Source organism: Chelonia mydas, chromosome 3 (genome assembly GCF_015237465.2).
Source record: "Chelonia mydas isolate rCheMyd1 chromosome 3, rCheMyd1.pri.v2, whole genome shotgun sequence".
In the NCBI taxonomy this organism is placed as follows: Eukaryota; Metazoa; Chordata; order Testudines; family Cheloniidae; genus Chelonia; species Chelonia mydas.
The window spans coordinates 159,721,820-159,741,146 of record NC_057851.1 but is presented as its reverse complement, the minus strand read 5'-3'; the positions used below and the strand labels follow the sequence as shown (position 1 = coordinate 159,741,146).

The following is a 19,327-nucleotide window of genomic DNA, read 5'->3' as shown; positions in this document are numbered from 1 at the left end:
AATAAGTAATTTAACTATTGATGACCACAATTTCCTCTCATTTTGTGATCGCAATTGATTGAATGCATTTTATTGAACTTGCTCAGAAGTTAATGTTTTTTTAATTACTGAAGGTAATAGCAGAGAAACAGCCCAAGCCTGAGTCAGCTAGCACAGGCCAGCCGCGGATGTCTAGTTGCTGTGTGGACATACTCTGAGAGACCAGATAATTTTAATTACATCCTTAATGTTATGGCTTATAAATTAAAATGTGTTTTAAAAACAGTCTTTCATCTCTTGTAAATATTCCAATGTTTCTGTGGTTTTTTTTGTTTTCTTTTCTGTCTAGTTTGTGCCGACAACAACCACGTTCGGACATGGACAGTGACTCGATTCAGAGGAATGATTTCCACACAGCCAGGGTCTACTCCCTTAGCTTCATTCAAAATCTTGTCCTTGGAGGAAACAGAAAGCCATGGTAGCTACTCTTCTGGAAATGACATAGGTAGGCAAAATGTTTTTCCATTACTTCGTACTGGACTTTTGGAGGGCTACTGTGCTCTTGAAGGTTCATCGGAGGCATTTAGCCTGATTCTGCTCTTGCTTCACATTCATGTGACTCCATTGACATCAGGTGTGTGAGTCTGATATACACCAGAGTAATTACAGCATAATCAGTTTGCATTTTGATAATACTGTGGCATGTCTATAATATTCCTGTTTGAAAACTGATTCCAGCTAGAGTTAATTTGATTTGTCTTTACAATACTGGGCAAATTGGTTTTCCAGAGGGACCCATTTAAGAGAAGTTGTGCCTTGTGATTCCTATAAATTACCTAGAATCTTTTGGTTACCTAATGTGCCCTTTTTGATAGCATTTTTATAGAGAGAGATAAGATGGAGATTATGAAAAAATATATTAGAACTGATTTGCATGAGATTTTTGGGTTTGTTTCACAATGTGCTATCACATTTTATAAATTAAACAAAAATTAAGATTATGCACGCGTCTAATATTTAACAGTATACTCATATTACATTTCAAAACTACATTGAAACTGTCACAAAACCAACAGAACTGTGAAAACGCTAAGTAAAGACCAACACTGCACCTGCTGGTGCATGATGCTCTTTACAGATCACTGAATGGGTAGGCAGGTAGCAAACTGAAAAGCCATCCTCATTTGTTTTTTTAAATGTATCAAAAGGTTCTTGTTATATTCCTAAACTGTGCTTTCTGAGGCAAGGACTGTCTTTTATTTATACAGCACCTAGCACACTAGAACATTGATCCTCGATTGAGGCTTCCAGGTACTCCTGTAACGCATATACTGATAACAATTTGCTCTTAACTTTTTGCGGTGTTGGTATTGTAGGGTCTTGGACTAGTGCAAAATGTTACATGTGGAGATGCCATCCGCTTTCAAGAGCAAGTTTCCCTTGGTTGTTTCCTGTTAAGACGTTTAGCGACCCCCCCCCCCCCAAAAAAAAAAGGGGGGGGGAAAAAGTGATGGGCGATCTGTTAGTAATTGAATTAAGGCCTCCAACCTCTTTCGCAGGGGCTACCAAACAGCTGTAAAGAACTTTTCAGTCACTATAGGCCTGATTTTTTTTTTTTTTTTTTTTTTTTCCCCAGTTTTATGAAGCACCTGTATCTCCGCTTGACATTAGAGGGTGGTGCAGGTGCTCAGCAATAATGAAAAATCAGACCTTAGAAAATTTGGTCACAATTAGTGACCAAGAGGTGATGGACCCCATATTATATTTCATATCCCATAAATATTTTCTAGCAGTACATCATAACAAATTAACCCTTTAAATTAGAGTAATGGAAAATTACACAGATATGGGTTTATTTTTTGTTTAAAAAAAAAAAAAATGCATCAAATTGATTGGACAGTCTAAAGTGAACATCTTCCTTGGTAGTTCAGAATTACTCAAAATAATTGGGTAACCTTTCAGTTTGGGTTTTCCATTGTGACTTGTCAGTAATTATACATCACAATGCAAAAGTAGCGTGGTGTTTTGCTAAACTAGAAATCAGTGTAGGTTCCTGGTTCCTTTAGTCCGACTGAATCTGTGTGAGTACTTCTTATTTCTAGACGGTAGGAATGGTTAAATTTTTTTCCAATAACTTTTTGGAGTAATGTGTTTCGAAATACTTAGTTTCTCTTTCTAACTACAGGACCATTTGGAGAGCGTGATGATCAACAAGTATTCATCCAAAAAGTTGTTCCCGTCACTAATAAACTCTTTGTCAGGTTGTCTTCTACTGGGAAAAGGTAAAAGCACTAGTCATCTGCTGCATCGCTGATAAAATCCACTTATTGTACCTATCCAAGAGCTGACACTAAGGTAGTTGGCTCTGATAACTTGTGCTAGCAGGTCAAAGCGCACGGATGCTGTATAGAACTCATTCCTCACTTACGCATTTGATGTGGGTATCTGACTGGTATAATCCCTTTAATGTAAACATACAGTTGCTCTGCTCTAGTGTAATTATCAATGCCAACAATAAGTGGTGTCTGGTTTTGCTTTTACTTACTTCAACAGAAAAACCTCTTAAGAAAGAGAATAATTTCAAAAAAAGCATAGACAGTGTAATTGTCAGATGTCTAAAGGCAACTTGAAAAACTGTTTGAACCCTTTTGGCTCTGCTTTTACTACACAATGTATTGCTTGAAAAAGGCCTTGACGAGTTCTTGGATAGATAATCTCAATAGATTTTTTGCTTTGGTACTCCCAGTCCTCATTCACTGGGAAAAATGGGGAACTGGCAGTCAGGACCCCCCTGGGTTATTTTTCTGGCATTGCTGCTAGCTCACTGTGACGTTGGGCTAGTGAAGGTGTTTCTCTTTACCCATATGTAAAATGGATGTACTCTACCTTCCAGGGATATTTTGAGGCTTAATAAAAGTGCTGATTAGTATTGGATGAAAGGGGCTACATAAGGATAAAAAAAATCAATTTGGGTTTCACTTGTAGCATAACAATAAAATTGTACTTTGCAAGTTAAATGCAGGCTGGCTGCAGGCAAACTGCATGTACTCTTTTAATGGATGCTTAATTATGTTCCTGATTTTAGAGCGGTCTTCTGTTCTTCCATATGTTGGTGTGTATTGCTACCTTTCATTAAAAAACTGATCCTGTGCTTGCTTTTAGTTTTAAAATAAATGAAAGCCAAAGCTGGTGTGGCAGTAGCTAACATGCTCTTGAAAACCCTGGATACTAGTTTTAAATTGAAAGTGCTAGTACAGACATGGCTGTTAATAGTTCACCAGTACCCAATATCTGTAACACATGGCCTATCATTGGTTAATCTTGTAAGGAATAAAAATCCTTTAAGAGAATCAATCTTCTTTGCATCAAAGGTCATTACATATAGTCATAAGTAACTGTTAAAGTAATTAATCAAGAGAGTACATTTTCCATGCACCTAGGCTATCCATTTGACAGCTTGTTTGTTTTTTAAGCAAATAGCATTAGAAGTCCGTAATATGGTTGGAGGCCAAAATATTGTCCCAATGAATGTTATAAATCACTGTGATTTAATGTTCCGTGCATACACAGTGAAGAAACTGCCAAATGTTTATTAAAATTGGTGTCATATTAGGATAAATTTTAACAAAGTAATAACTCAAAACCATTTTCAACTCTGACCTCTTTTTTTGTTCCCTGTCCTGTTTCGTTGTGGCAGATTCTGTATTCTAATCAAACTATTCTTCCTTGATAACTTAATTAAGCCACAATTTAAATTTTGATGCCACAGTAATCTCAGTAGTTTTGAGTAAAGCAAAACAGGAATTCTCATTGCTTAGCCATTTTCTTTTCCCTTTAATTCATGCAATGCAGGATCAAGTTTCAGTTTAAATATCCTGTTTGTTTTGTGCACAAATAAAAAACTTGTTTCTAAAAACACAGTGGAGATGCAAAAAGCAAATCTACCGTGGACTGGATTAGATGACTCCTAGAGTTGGTCTACGTGGTAAGTTACTGCATGGCAAGTCAGGGTGTGAACCTATAGCACACCAGCTTGCCCCATGCTAATGTCCAGTATTGACACTTCTACAGTGCAGTGAGAGTCTTGGAGTACAGGTTAGCATATTGTTACACACTCTGGAGCTGTCACTGTGCTGGAGATTCATACCCTGGCTTGTCACACAGTTACTTGCCGTATAGCTAAATCCACAGTATGGAGGTACTCACCCTGGGCTATGATGGTAGTGGAATCTGTCCTTGAGTGTTTTAAAAAAAACTGAACAATAAGTAAGAACAGGAAGGAGGTGGCTAACATCCCCAAGTTTTACAGGCTTCCTGATTTCACTGTTGTGAAATGATGTGAGGTGAGTGACATCAAACTACCCTAAACTTTAGTCATTTCATTCCGAACCTCATTTTTCCCTCTCATGTAATTCTTATCTTTTCATCTTGGTGTGACATTTTCTGAATTTAAATAAACTTTTTGCTTAAACTGGTTAGTTTTTAAATTCAGAGTTGCCCTGGATTTTGTTTCTCTTTGAGAACAAATACCTGTGACATGTTTGAAGGAATTTGTTCTGTAAACTTTAAAAACTGACAGCAGTTGGAAATTACATACTAGTCTTGTACAATACTTAATATATGGTGCTGGCTTTGAACACATCTTGAGCCCAGATCTCTCTGGAGAAGCACATGCAAATCTCGAATCAGGAAATCGGCAACCCAGATTCTATAAGAAAGCAGGAAACTAATTATGGTGTTTTTTTTTAAATGTCTAGCAGCTACTCGGTATTCTTTTGGAATCTTATTAAAGGTAACATTGAGAAGTGAATTGCAAAAAATTTTATGAGTTAGAAATGGGTGTTAAAAGCGAAGGTGTAATTCAGCATAAAACAAACCATAGCGCCTTCTATCCAGAGATCACAAATCTTAATAAATTAAACCTCACAATTGCCCTCCACGGTATGCGATACTATAGTTAGGATTATAATCTGTAATTGTGTTAAATGCCTTTTTGTAGAATATGCGAGATCCAGGCCGTAGACTGTACCACAATTTCTTCGTTTACTGTACGAGAATGTGAAGGATCCAGTAGGATGGGCTCAAGACCACGACGTTACCTCTTTACAGGTCATTCAAATGGCAGTATTCAGATGTGGGATTTGACCACAGCGATGGACATGGTTAATAAAAGTGAAGACAAGGGTAGGTTGTAATGTAGCAGAACTTATTTTTTGGCTCAAATGCTTGCATTAGAGGTGATCCGTGACCACTATCTTTCTTTTCTAAGATGTAGGGGGTCCAACAGAAGAGGAGCTGCTTAAGTTGCTTGATCAGTGTGATCTGAGCACCTCACGCTGCGCTACTCCTAACATCAGTCCAGCAACTTCAGTAGTTCAGCAAAGCCGTCTGCGGGACTCAAGCTCCAGGTAGGCCAAAGATCCACAGGATATACTATCAGTTGTGTGTTCAAAGACTTAGGCGAAAACTTTCAAACTTGAGTGTCTAATTTTAGGCACCCCTTAGTCCGTATTTGGGCACCTAAATAAGTGCCCTGATGTTTTTGGGACACAGCTCCCATTGGAGTTGCATGTGTACAATTTAGGGAATGAGTGAGCCCTTGCTCACAGAGATAGGCAGGTTGGAAATCCTGAGCACATTCCACTGCCAATTATAGGACAAGCACAGCTGAGTGTGCTCTGGGATTCATAGTTCTGAAACATCCTCCCTCAAAAATCATATTTCTCTTTGTGTAACATGCATGCAGCTGACAGGATATCAAGCCTCGGGTGTTCAGAAGTATATGCTCTGTAACACATCTGGGAATCCAATATACTCTTCACAAATTCCAAATGGCTTTCTATTTGGCTAGAGAGAAGGAACAATTTGCTGCATGTTTCTTACCTTTGAAAGCTGAAGTCTGTTCTGAGGAAGGTGACAGTGATGTTTGTTTGCATCAGTATTTGTTGTAACCCGTGACATGAGAAATGTTTTACTGTTGAATGTGTTTTCAGCCTCCAGTTACAGCACCATGAAACCATCCATGAAGCTGCTACGTATGGCTCAGTAAGGCCATATAGAGAGAGTCCTTTATTAGCAAGGGCAAGACGGACTGAGAGCTTCCACAGTTACAAGGACTTTCAGACTTTTAATATGAACAATAGTATGGTGGACAAGGCTGTCCCTGAGACTGGCAATCTGAGTCCAGTACAAGCTGAAATGAAGAAGGCAGCAGGTGAGAGCACTCCAACAGACAAAAAGGCAACAGTACTGGAAGTAAGAGCTACTAGAATATCATCAGATGCTGGGGCAGAAGGTCAGAAAGTGCCTGAAAGCTCTTCAGAAGTGAAGAAAAGAGGGCCAGATGATGAAAGCGAGAACAAAGTAGAGAATAAAAAGAAAAGTGGATTTGATGGAGGAGGGTTTCTGGGAAGAAAGAAAGTACCTCCTCTGGTGTCTTCACCAATTATTGTGGAAGGAGGACCTGAATCACCTGGTACAGCGTCCCCATCACCCACAAAGACGACCACTTCTCCACGCCACAAGAAAAGTGACTCTACCTGCCAAGACTATAGCTTGTGAAAATGCTAAGTTGTGTACATTTGTTTTCAAGGGTTCAGATGAAAGTTTAACACTTAACTGGATGTAACTTTTACACTACAGATTTATCATTTTAAAAAGGCTTCATTTGAGTGTGTCTAACTGAAAAACTGTAATAAGTTCACAGTGCATCTCAACAACTTGGGTTTACAGCACAACCAGCAAACATACTCTAAATTGATGTACTTCATTTTCATATTGTATAAAGCCAAACAATACTTGGTACAAAACATTGATGTAAAATCCTGTTTTATGCAGTCCAGCATGCATTACAGTATTTGTCTTAGGAAGAGTTTTATAGGTAACTTTCTAAGTCCCATTACTGGACCTTACCTTTGAAATCACCAAAATATTAAAGGCCTGTCCCCTGCTTACTGGCCATTAAAGTTACCATGAATATTATTTTCAATTCCTTGGAGTCACCCATCTTGCCCTTTCACCTCCTTCAGGATAATATAAAGTAGAAAATTAGCTGGGTGCTAAAAGCTATTTCATCAATTTGAAAAGCTTCTCTTGCTGAAGTTTACCTTGATTGTAGAGCGACTGTTTGTTTTTTCAGTATTGATAAATTTGACATTTATGTGCTACAATTCTTTTGTTTATGAAACAAATTCAAAAAGTCTTTATGCTTACAGATGTGCTAAAACATTATTTTGCATATCTTGGTCCTAATATTAAAATGCACAGGAATGTTATTACCTGTACTTTTCCCCTCATTTCTCTTTGCAGAGCTTTCAAATACCTGAAACTATAACCTCTTGTGGAGGGGGAAAAAAAGCATGCATTTTGCTGCTCATTACTGTATATAACACTAATGCCTTAGAAATGGACTAAATATCTCTTGTTAGAAAACTTACTAGGCTATTCACACATTCCTCTTCTAAGTTTGCTGCTGTACAACAATGCCATAGTGGTGTTATGCTCTTCCAGATCATGAGAGTTTCAGCCCTCAACCAGAAATGCTGGATTCAAGTCCTCCCACATCTTCCTTACAGCAACAGTAGTACTAAACTTCAGTAAAAAGTAAAAACTTCAGTTCAGTAAAAACATGCAGAGTTAGGACATGCAGAGTTAAGTCGATACCTCCCATACAACTTTAATGTATTTTTGTAAAGATACACTGCTTTCCCATAATGTGCAGACTTTCGCTGGAAGTACTAAGTCATTGAGTTTTGCTAGTGTGAGGGTGTTTTTGGTTCTAGTTGCAGTCCTTAATACATACGTCAGTTTCTTTGCAGACAGTTTCCAAGGACCTGAGACTCTGGTGTCTTGAACCAGGTAAGGCTAGGGCTTGTGAAAGGTGCCTGCTATTTTGTTTGGTTATGCACTAGGACAGACATTTAGGAGCAGTGATTTATAAAGTTTTGGCTATTTTTAAATGTGTCAAGATTTACAGAAATGGAAAAACAAATGAGCTAGAATACCCTTTTCTCCTTCCTCAAATTTTAGCTCTCTTTAAAGAAGAGGCTAAAAATGATTCTTTAGTAGAATGCAGGGTTGTAGCCTTGTTGGTCCCAGAATATTAGAGACACAAGGTGGATATTAGGTGATATCTTTTATTAGACCAACTTCTGTTGCTGAAAGAGACAATCTTTCAAGCTACGCTGCGCTCTTCATAGTAGAGTGTTATAGCATGTGGTTTTGGTTATTACTCTTGTGCTTGATGTCATTTGCCATAAAATATAGGGGAAAAATTGGATCCTCAGACTGAGGTCAGTGTAGTTCTGTGCTGAAAAATTCAAAGTGGAAAGCCTTGTGTATTAGGTAATGACATCATATCCAATAGGCTCATTTTACAGTTATTTTTGTAAAGTCAGCCTTGCAAGTTCACCCAGTGAGCTGAAAGTTTCAAGCTGTTTTTATTTTTTCTGGCTCAGACTTTCAGTGGGGTTGTACAAATAGGTTTGCAGTATTTGGTGTGGTGATGTGAGAACCAGCTTTATTTTCAATTCTCAGAGTGATGGAGGAAACCCAGATACTTTTCAGATTACAACCCTACTTTGAGACTCCAGCTGCTCAGAGCAGTCAAAGCAGCTACTGCTGCAGGGGGTAAAACAGACACCAGCTGGGGCCAGTGCTCCCAGGTGTGTAGACTTGGGGAAAAACTGGAGGAAGGAGCCATACCCAGACACACTGTCATAAGAGCAGCTAAAGCAGGGACCTTCAGAACTTTCTCTCTCCCCTGTGCTTATTGGCTCTTTGCTCCAATTCTCTTCCCCCTCCCTAACAATTTGCCTTTCACCTCAGATTCACGCCTGCCCTGTCCACTTCTTTCCAGCTAGCTTATCCCCCCCTCCAAAAAAAAAAAAAAAAAAAAAATCATGGTTGTTTGCAGCCATTACATTGTTCACTCAGTTGTATTGCTTCCCCCATCCTGTGTCTATTTAGATTGTAAGCTTTTCAGGGGAGGGATTATCTACTACTCTTTTTACACAGGGAGGCCTGATTCTCGGTTGGGTTTTAGGCTTTACTGTAGTAAACATTCTTTCATATTAATAGGGGGAAATTAAATCTACTTCATTCCATGGCATGAATGCACTATAATATTTGTAGAGTTCTACTTAAATATTGAATGCTATGCTATTCCCTTACGTATACAGTGCTCACACTTTTATTCTTAATCCTTTCATTCCCTTCCACTTATGGAAGCTAACTTTAGACCCACCTTAGAACTGTTCCTCCTAGTACTGTTGGTCTGTGTATGACTTCTGTTGCTAGTAGAGTTCATGGTACAGGTCAGCGACTGGCATGCTCAGTGTTCATAGAATCATAGAATATCAGGGTTGGAAGGGACCTCATCCAGTCCAACCCCCTGCTCAAAGCAGGACCAATCCCCTATAGTTGCCCCAGATCCCTAAATGGCCCCCTCAAAGATTGAACTCTAAACCCTGGGTTTAGCAGGCCAATGCTCAAACCACTGAGCTATCCCTCTCCCCCCCCCCCCCCCCCCCCAAAGTGTTGCAGTTGCGCAGTGATTTTGTTCAGGTCTTAAAGTGCAAACTAAAGATGCTGCTCTTCAGACAGGATCGTTCTTAGGAAAGGAAACATCTGCAAGAATAAACAGGAGGTGCAGCTGAATAAGGGTTTCTTTAGCCAGAGGCAGTGGAAAGTTACTTGGAAGTGTTACTTCCAAGTCTCCATTTGTATTTTGTACACTGCAGAATAAGTCTAGCTGTACACTTGGGACATTTCCACATAATGAATAACCAAATTTTTAAAATGGGAGAAAAAGTCTTTGGATAAAACCATTGTTACAACATTTACATAATACTAAAAACAAGCCAAGCTTTAACGGTGCTTGCATGTGAAATAAGATGACTCGTCAAATTCACACCTGCTTTTTTTTGTGACTCAATCCCTATCAAGTAGCTGATTTTAATGAATTTTGAATTGATCTGTAGGGTAGGAATGTTACATTATGAACGCCAGCATTGATTATCTCCCTCGGCCAGCTTTAAGTTACAAGGCAGACAATCCTGCACCCAGTCTGTTTTGAACTTTCTGTTGCTAACTAGCCCAGTTTTTAATGTTGTGGATTGTTTAAAAGGTGAACTGGAGAAAAGGCAGCACAGTGTCACTACTTTCTTTATTGTAAAATTAATATCAAGCTTGTACATTCAGCCTAATTTTTAAACACACACTTTTTTTGTTCTTTATATTATGTGGTAACAAAAATACTTGTATTAAATTTAGATGTAACCTTTTATTAATCTATATTTTCAGATTAATTTACAGGCACAATAGAATCCTAGTCTTGAAAATAAACCAATTACTACAGTTTGAACTATGCAATGCTTTTTTCCCTACCACAGAAATAATTCAGATACTCTAATCTGTACTGTACACTGTATAAGAAATGGATAGTATTGTATAATTGATTATATTGCAACATGTATACCATAACAGCCAATACTTGAATTCTGCCTCCCTACTCCTTTTGAGTATTTCCTTACTGTTTAATTTTAAATGAGACTATTTGTAGAGTAAGGTATGGGGGGAGGAAAGAACTATCTTGCCCTAAATGTATGTTAAAACAAACACTGGCAATAACTGTTCACATTACAGAAAACAGATTTCCTCTAGGGGCCCTAATGTTCCAGCTCAGCTCATAGGTATTCTGTCTTACGCCCCTCAGTTTGGATAGAAAATAGAAACAATGAGATCTGTCTGTTTAAAATGAAGCTGTAATAGCTCTTTTGTTCTTTCCTGTGAAGCTTACCTTATGGGTGGGTTTTTTACCACTGTGTTTTTGTCACATCCCTTTCCTAATTTGATGTTGTTTGCATTTCACTGTTTCTCAAAGCAATTTCCAATTGCAAAATGTAAGGATCATGCCAAATGCATGACAACCAAGATAGTTTTGGCGGAGAGGCTTCATCACAATGCTAAACATTGAAGCAGCTGATTCACCAGAGATTTAATAGTAAATTATTTAAATATGTTAAAGACACGCCTTATTCCTAAGAAAATGATCATCCTGACTTATTTCTCTAAGACCAACACCAGAGGGCAGGCACTAGAAACTACAATACATGTGAGTAAAATCCAGAACAGCTTTCACTAAATTATATTTTGATACATTTCAAATTTACTCTTGCACAATCTGGTTTGGCAAGGTTCTGAGCACCCTCAGATCTTATTCTGGGAAAGTGAGAGTACTCAAGCTGTCACAGGATCACATCTTTCGTGATTTTAAATCAATCTCCTGTCGTACATGATCTAAAGTAGATTGAAATGGACAGAAACATTTTAGGGTTCCTGACTAGATGGGCAATTGCACAAGTTTTCTGTGCTTTTGCATCTGTAGCAATATTTCATAGACAGAATTAACTCTTCCTTCTTTGTTGTCTTAATTAAAGTGAGCAAACTGGGTTGTAATGCTCTTAAGAACAGATCTAAATTTATTCTACATTTTTATATACTTGTTGACCAAAACCCTTTTTTTTCCCCCCACTGATCATACATTTCCCACCACAGTATAATATAATGAAACACGATTAAAGTTTCAGGATTAGGTATGTGCAGCTGTTAAAAGTGTTTGTGAAACTTCTCTGTATATTATATTGGCTATTTAAGGTCTTGCCAGTACTGTGACACAACGTTGTACGTACAATACATTCTTCTCACCTTCCCCTTTTGAAATATTTCTGTACGATATTTGCAATAAATGTTTAACACTGATCGATATGTAGAGAGCACATTTACAATATATAACTATATTCTTGGCTGTTGCAACAGTACTCCTAGAAAATGCATTCATACTGCTAAAGTTCCAGTAGGCACACTTTTTAAAACATAATTCTCAAGCTGTTACATGAGAAATTAATTTCTACATGTTAACTTGAACAAAACAAAGATTTTGTGTTCCTTCAGCTGCTTTGGGTTGGCTGTGGTACTTACTCCAAATAGGTGTCACAACTGGGTGTCAGTGAAGGTTGTATGTTCTTTAGTTACTGTACTGAAGCCTTTGATGGCATTCACAAGGTCTTCATCATCCACATACTAGGGGGGTAAAAAAATTAGCCAAATCACTTGCAGGGTTTAAGTACAAATTTAGAGAACTATAAATACTGACCTAGTCATAGAACAACAAAACTAGAAATAACAGAGATTTGTTGTTCCAAAGAAAATAGACTTGCTAAATGCACAGTCACAATACTTGACTGCATTATCAAACTGATTCGCACTAAGACCTGGTCTAGACACAGCTTTATACTGTCATAAAATTACATCCCTCACCAAAATAGTTCGTTAATTCCCATAAATATTGGTGAATAACCTGTACTGCTATAAGCACCTTTACAGTGGTAGAATTGCAACCACTCTCGGGGATTGTACTGCTTTAATTATATCAGTTTAGAAACTGCATGGGAGCCACATAACCAATAGACTACTGAAACATCTCACTGAATGTCATGTTTTCGCTGTAGTTATGTGCAAAAAGGAATAAAATGTCTGGTGTATACAGTACCGTAACTATGTAAAATAGTTGGTAACATTTCCAAAAGCACCTTTGTGATTCATGAGCTGAAGTTTCATTTTCAGAAGTGACTTAGCTGCTTCTGAAAATAGGATTTAGGCTAGTCATTAGGACCCAGTACCTCAAAGGTATTTAGGCAAGTAACTCTCATTACCTTTGAGGATCTGGGCCTAGATGCTTTTGGAAATTTTGCCCAGCATCTTGGTAAACATCAGTTACTAAGATAATGCCGAATGTGCATGCATTCATGGAATTGTAGGACTAGAATAAGAACTTACCAAACCACTATCATGACCATGTATAATGGTATCCCACACAGAATCTTCTATTAGGGACTTCTTGTCATAGACATCAATAAGTTGACTGACACTGCGATGTAAAGACCCTTGGGAGGAGGTACGATTCATCTGCCTTTGACTCGGTATCTGTAGAACGGAAGTACTTTGGTTGCTACGATTACTCAAAGGAGAGCCGGGTCCTGGAATTTTTGTATCTGCTAGTCCCTAGGAATATTGGAATAAAAGGGATGTGCTTATGAAAGGTTTACATGAAAAATGTAATAGATTAACATTTCAGCTCAAATAAATCTGTTACAAAGTTAGTTATTTTCAAGGGCTTTATTTTGCAGTAGAAGCCGTAGTAGCAAAGTAACATGGTAGTGGTAGAGGTTTTTAGGCTGATAACAGAACATCGTTATCACTAGCTCCAGCTATTGTTCCCTGTGGAAACAATGGCTTACTGCAATGCGGTTTAACAAGGTGATCTCTTGAAGATCGCTTGTTAAGCATGCAATTGAAACACGTCATCACAGTAATTGCCATTCCATTTTAGAGCCAGGAAATAGACAACTGATGGAACACTTGCAAGGTTAGGAAGCACCTGGCTTATCTGCCAGGGGACAATACCTGGCAATTTTAGCAACTAGCTTTTGTGAACTTGTGTAAGTATGTGTCTCTAACCGCCATTTGACCTTTCTCGCTCTCTGGTTTTCCAAAAAGTTGTGTAAAACAAATTATATGTTAAATCGACAAGTCGAGCCCCAAATGGGTTTTTTTAACATACTGAAACTCCCACAGTACAGTAACACACAACTATGCACGTTCTTTATTATACCCTTTAAAGTGGCAGCTATACACCACTTTGGATCATCTGTCACAGAATCTTCAACTGCTAACAGCTGTGCGGTAATAAAACATGCACCATGCAAGAAATTCTCAGGCAAAACACTTCAATTAATTCCAGGTTTGATTGCCACAGCACACAGGTTGCATACTCGCTAACTATACCTCAAAATGCATTGTGTAACTTGTTAGAGTAACACGACTTGCGGACTCTGACATCTCGGCAACAGAATCAAACTGAGATTTAAAAGGAAGGAGAGTTGTTAACAGCAATGCTACATTAGCCCAGGTGCTGTGACAAGTGTTTTATTCCTGTGGTTAGATTACACTATAAATGTAGCTAAAAATAATGGTCAGAGCTATGCTGAGTTACATCAGTTGAGAATCTGGGCCATTGTACTCAACTACAGGACAATGGAATGATTTTTACAATACAAACTCATGGCGGTTGAAAATGAATTTGTTAGTCTCTAAGGCAGGTTTCACTTGTTGTATTTGTACAGGACAGCAGAGGATGAAAGTTCCAAATTCAAGTCCATAATTGAGTTTTGTGTAAAGCCTGCACTGTATGCGGTGTGACCTTGGAAGTGATGATAAAACAAAAATGAATGCCTCCATCTATAGCCCTTTCCTAGCAGTTCAGACTGAAATGTGTGTGCAGACATAAGCACTGCAAAGTCTTACCTTATCTCTGCTCTGTGAGACTTGTGAAGATGAGATGAGAGGAACTTGTAAAGGAGTTGCAATAGGATGCTGATGGCAGGGATTATCAGTTAAAGAGGTTTTCTGCATTTTTAAAGCATTGTAGGTAGAGAATAGAAATGGGATAAATATACAAGTATGTAGAAGACAAGGAGTTACACAAAAGGGACGGTATCTTTCATTTTCCCGAGGAGAAATTGGATATAAGGCACATTCTGGGTTTTTGGTTTTTTTTTTTCCTTCCCCAATTTAAATTTCTGCCAGTTGTTTAGCCAAAAGAGGAGCCACAATTATATTGTTGAAACTGATGGCACAATGTGCGCTGTAGCCGCTTGTGGAATTAATACAGATCTGAATGACTTACTTCAAGCTATTGACATGTCTGCTTGTATATTTAAAAAAAAAAAATCTTTTCAAAAAGCTGAGGAAAATAGAGTGGGGAAGAGGTTGTAACGAGAGGAGTGATTTAATGGTCTTTAGAACCCAGGAGTTCCTGGCTCCTCAGTACTTATCTTCTTGATCACAGGACTTTCTGTGTGCTCTTGGGTATGTTACTTTCTGCCTCAGTTTCCATCCTAAAATGGGCATGCATACTACTACTAACCTTCCTCGGTAGGGTGTTTTATATAATTCCTAACTAATGTTCACACGTCCTAAGTAGTATTGGACTCCTTGCCCCAACCCTCAGCTCCAAGAGAGTATTGTGTCATGTGACTCCATGGCAAGTTAGGCGATTTTCAAGTCTCACTTTGTATTTCCAAAGCTAAATTATGATTTTTTTTTAACAGTTCCTCATTTAGCCTTTTGTAATTGACATTAAGAGTTGCCACAAAAATGTTTTTAAGGCAAGCCGCCCCAGTCTCAAGGGGGTCCTTCTGAAAACAGACACATTTTCCTTTAAGGCACCCACTTGGCCACCTAGCTCAACACCATTCCATGAGGAGCCAGAACACTCACAGGTCCTTAAGGGGCTACATAAAGATCTAAACTGGCAGCTTAATGGGTTGTTAACATAATTCTTTAAATAAAGACATGAGAGCAGCATGCTTACTAATCAGTGGTGTTGTGCCTGACAAGCTGAGCAGATGTGGCAGGTGAGGGCTACTGTTCCCTGATGAAGGGCACATTATAGAAGGACAAGATGGCTGGATGAATCCATAGAAATACACCCTTCCTCTTTCCAATCTGACAACCAAGCTCCTGGAAGGCAGAGTCCTTCTCAATTTTTGCTTATATCTTGTGCATGCTAAATGGTGAAGAATGTGTTTAAAGCCCCCAATTCAACTTTTACACAGGAAAATACAATTTCAGTAGGCCCAAGCAGCCCCCAAAGAAAGATGTGAAGCAAAAGGGAGCAGGGGATAGGAATGGGGAAGGAAAAGGCACAAACTCACAGTAATGTGCTTTTTGTTGCTATAATTATCTAGGATTTTATACTGTCATCTATCACCATGGTATCTGAGGAGTCTATATGTGTCAGCAGGGTTTAAAATGCTGTGGTTCTGCATTCACTGAAGTCTGGCAAAACTCCCATTGACATTAATGAGTGCTGGATCAAGCTCATAGTTTGTAGAATTGTTCTGAACAGTCACTTGAAATAATGCATCCGATGAAGTGAGCTGCAGCTCACGACAGCTCATGCTCAAATAAATTGGTTAGTCTCTAAGGTGCCACAAGTCCTCCTTTTCTTTTTGAAATAATGGGAAACTAGTGAGCACTATTCTAATATTTATTCCTTTTTCCTGAGAACTAATTTACATAATGGGGCAACTCCTCAGCTAGTATAAATAAGAGTGACAGACTAACGATTTCCTGAATGAACTTTGCTGAATTAAATTAAACCTTACTGAATTAGTTTTCATTGTATTAAATGCAAATATGTATGGTGAGACTGTATGGAATTTATTTAGTAGGAAGATTAATGCAATCTGGAATGTATGAGGAAGTCCAAAGGTCTTTTTGGAACGATACATGTGAAGTGGATTTCTTTAGAAAGAGCTTGAGCAAATTCTCCCCCTAGTTCAAACTGGGTTCTCCAGGATCCAAGAGACAAAGAAAGGTGTTTGGGATAAATAACTTGAGTTTGTTTACACTGACGCAGAGCCTTCTTCCTGATCCAGCAAATGGACAGGACCGCAGCTCCACAGAGGGTCCCAATCTTTAGGGTAAGGGTGGAAGGCTGTCAGAATCCATGTTAGGATTGGGGTGGACTCTGGTAAGCTTGTTAGCATGTGTGTAGGTTCTTTTATTATTTGTTTTCACCTTAGGAATAAAGTAGGCTTGCAGAGGAAGTGCTATGCAGTAAGCTAGAACTGTTGACAATGAGTCTCTGAAGAGAGAGCAAACAGGTGTGCTTGGGCAACCTGTCTGTGCTGGGAAATACAAAGAGAACAGTGCAGCCTGGGAATACCCAGTCAGAAGGGGGAGAGAGATTGGTCTCCACCCAGAAAAGCAATGGCCGTGGAGCTAGAAACCAAGAATTGGTGCCTTTGGTGGTCCACTATGGGGAAATACAGGTTTAGTTGCCCTGAACTGTGAGTATAAGCATAGCTTGACTGAGTCAGTGGGGCTATATTGATTTACAGCAGCTAAGGATTTGGCCCAGTCAGTGTATCAATACCTGAAGAGTGACCTCCCCAATAATACAATAAAGCTAAAGATGTCCTACCCCTGTGTCATTTAAGGAGTTAAACGTATCTCGGTCTTCCTACCACATTCATCACTGTGGTATCTGACCAAGAAAAAAAACCACCCAAGTTCTGTTGCTTATTTGAACGGTAGTCACCACTTACTCCCAATTTACAGCTTGGGTCTTTTTGTAGCTTACAGATACTCTTTCACGTGAAGCAATATGTACCTTTTCCCTCTTACTATATTCAAATTGTAAGTTAATGCCCTTAGACTGCAACATTATCCTTTGTAACATATGTTCCATTGCAATAACTCTCTGTACAATATAAATACACATTATTGCGCTTTGCATGACATACCATGTGGGTGTCTCCTGGTGAATATACAGTCATTGGCGATGTCCGCTTTTGGAGTGGAACTAAGGGAGGCCTTTCTCTTGCATATGGTTGTTTTTTTATTTTTCTTCGTAGAATCAAGGATAGAAAAATAGCCAAGAGGATCAAACCTAGAACTGCCATTAATATCACAAACCACAGTTCAGTGTAAAATGTTGCATATTTAGTCTCTGCTTCATCCTTTTCTCCAGGAGTTGTTAATATAGGACCTGTATAATCCAGGAAGGTAAAAGGGAAACATTATTTTAGAAAGCAGTTTAGTGATAGATCGTCCCCTTATTTGATAATAAATTAGAAAGAAGTTTGAAGCAGTTTGTCACAGTGTGCTTATTTGCACTTATGTTCAAGGTGGTGTAATGGTTCAATATGCTAGTGGGCTGTAATAAAAAGCTTACTGCACTCAAGAGACCATGCTTAAAGTTCTGGCATTGCTGCCTGGGTTGGAAATCACCACTGCACTGGCATCTCCTAGGAAAGAGGAGGGGGGGGGGGGATTTGAAAAAGGTTGATCAAAGTAACCTTGAACAGTTGAAACAATGATGGGTAATTTCAGAGAGGTGCAGAAAGGATGTTTTCTGCAGCACTATAGCCCAGCACAAGAAGCAGTTGCTACTGTGGACACTGCAGCACACATTATAAAACAATAAAGCCAAAAAATCAGGATGAATGAAGAGAGGCCGAATAAAATCAAAAGCTTAGGACAAGGCCCTGAAAAAGATACACAAAGTGTTCCACTGTTCCTTCCAATACATGGTACACATCATTGCACAGCTTAGAAAAATCACTTGCATGGTGGGCAGGGGGAGGAAACGCCTTGTAGCAACAGTAGCTTTGCAGGATATGCAGCGATGCATCCAAAGAGGGCTGAGGGTGCTAGAGCCCCAGAAACAAGAACAGAGGAAAGGTGACGCCTTTGCCACAAAGCCACTTCTAGGTTATAAAAAACCAAATACATGAAGTTTATTTACCACCCCTCAACACAAAGGACATCTGGCCAAGAAAATGAAATCAGGTGTCAATGTTGTGTCTAACAAAACAAAATAGTTTTGGCTCTGAAGTCCTATTTCAGCTTTGGTTCAAAGACACCTAAGGGGTTTTCACAGTGTGATTATCCCTATTCCCCATTTCTGGTTCAGGAAGCAAGGGTTTAATGCAGGACGCTGACAATATCCTCCACTCTTCTAGTAGATTAAAAAGTAATCCACTGCTCCGCCACACCTGCATATTGAGACTGGCCCACACTGATGGCTTAATACGAACTTGGATGTGGCTCACACAGAAAACTAATATCAGCACTTGCAGAAAGGAATCTCCGATACAGGCCAACAATGGGCCCCCATGGCAATTTGTAATTGTTTACATCTGCCAGGGCTCTGCTTCCAGGAAGTTCCATTGTTTCTCCTTAGAAACTGGTGTGGTGATTTACCTTAATCTGATCTGTCTCGTGGATGATATGTCTGAGATAGAACTAGTGGTCAAAAAAGAAAACAAGATGTTTGGCTGCATAAGGAAAGGGATGAAGTATAATGCCTTTATATCAATCCATACTACAGCCTCAGCTGGCGTGATGTGTGCAGTAGTAGGATCTTGCACCATTAGAGGGGGTTCAGAGAAGGGTGATAAGAGTGATTAGGTACATGGAAAAACTCTTACAGAAAGAAAGGCTGAAAAGATAGGGATTGTTTACCTTACAAAGGAGATGAATACGAGGGGACAAGATACAAGTATATAAAATAATGAATGGTCTAGAGAAGGAAAATGGGGAGCTACTGTTCTCCCTGACGCACAACACAAGAACAAGGGAACATCCAATGAAATTCAGCAGTGGGAAATTCCAAACTGATAAAAGGAAATACTTTTCACCTGATGCACAATTAGTCCGTGGAACCCACTGCCTCAGGATGTTGTTGAGGCTAAGAACATAAGGGAGTGGACATTTA

The 19,327-nt window shown here is 38.9% G+C and overlaps 2 protein-coding genes across 3 annotated transcripts in view; one reads left to right on the top strand and one right to left on the bottom strand.

The window, feature by feature from the left end:
* The window catches only part of KCTD3 (potassium channel tetramerization domain containing 3), a 62,561-nt gene extending 55,308 nt beyond the window's left edge, over nucleotides 1–7,253 (top strand). Inside the window, exons 14-18 of one of the 2 annotated variants that reach the window (XM_037895723.2) lie at nucleotides 329–484; nucleotides 2,165–2,261; nucleotides 4,979–5,163; nucleotides 5,255–5,387; nucleotides 5,973–7,253. In XM_037895723.2, coding sequence (XP_037751651.1) covers nucleotides 329–484; nucleotides 2,165–2,261; nucleotides 4,979–5,163; nucleotides 5,255–5,387; nucleotides 5,973–6,540 — 1,139 coding nt within the window. In that variant the 3' untranslated portion in view covers nucleotides 6,541–7,253. Of the gene's footprint in view, nucleotides 1–328; nucleotides 485–2,164; nucleotides 2,262–4,978; nucleotides 5,164–5,248; nucleotides 5,388–5,972 lie in introns of both variants that reach the window. The other variant, XM_037895722.2, reaches the window with a different exon arrangement.
* Nucleotides 7,254–8,191: 938 nt separating this feature from the next.
* USH2A (usherin) overlaps nucleotides 8,192–19,327 on the bottom strand; it is a 571,481-nt gene continuing 560,345 nt past the window's right edge. The window contains exons 69-71 of the mRNA XM_027827110.3: nucleotides 17,352–17,596; nucleotides 12,817–13,041; nucleotides 8,192–12,060 (exon numbers count right to left, since the gene is read on the bottom strand). Of these exons, the coding sequence (XP_027682911.2) occupies nucleotides 11,971–12,060; nucleotides 12,817–13,041; nucleotides 17,352–17,596 (560 nt within the window). The 3' untranslated portion in view covers nucleotides 8,192–11,970. The remainder of the gene's footprint in view (nucleotides 12,061–12,816; nucleotides 13,042–17,351; nucleotides 17,597–19,327) is intronic.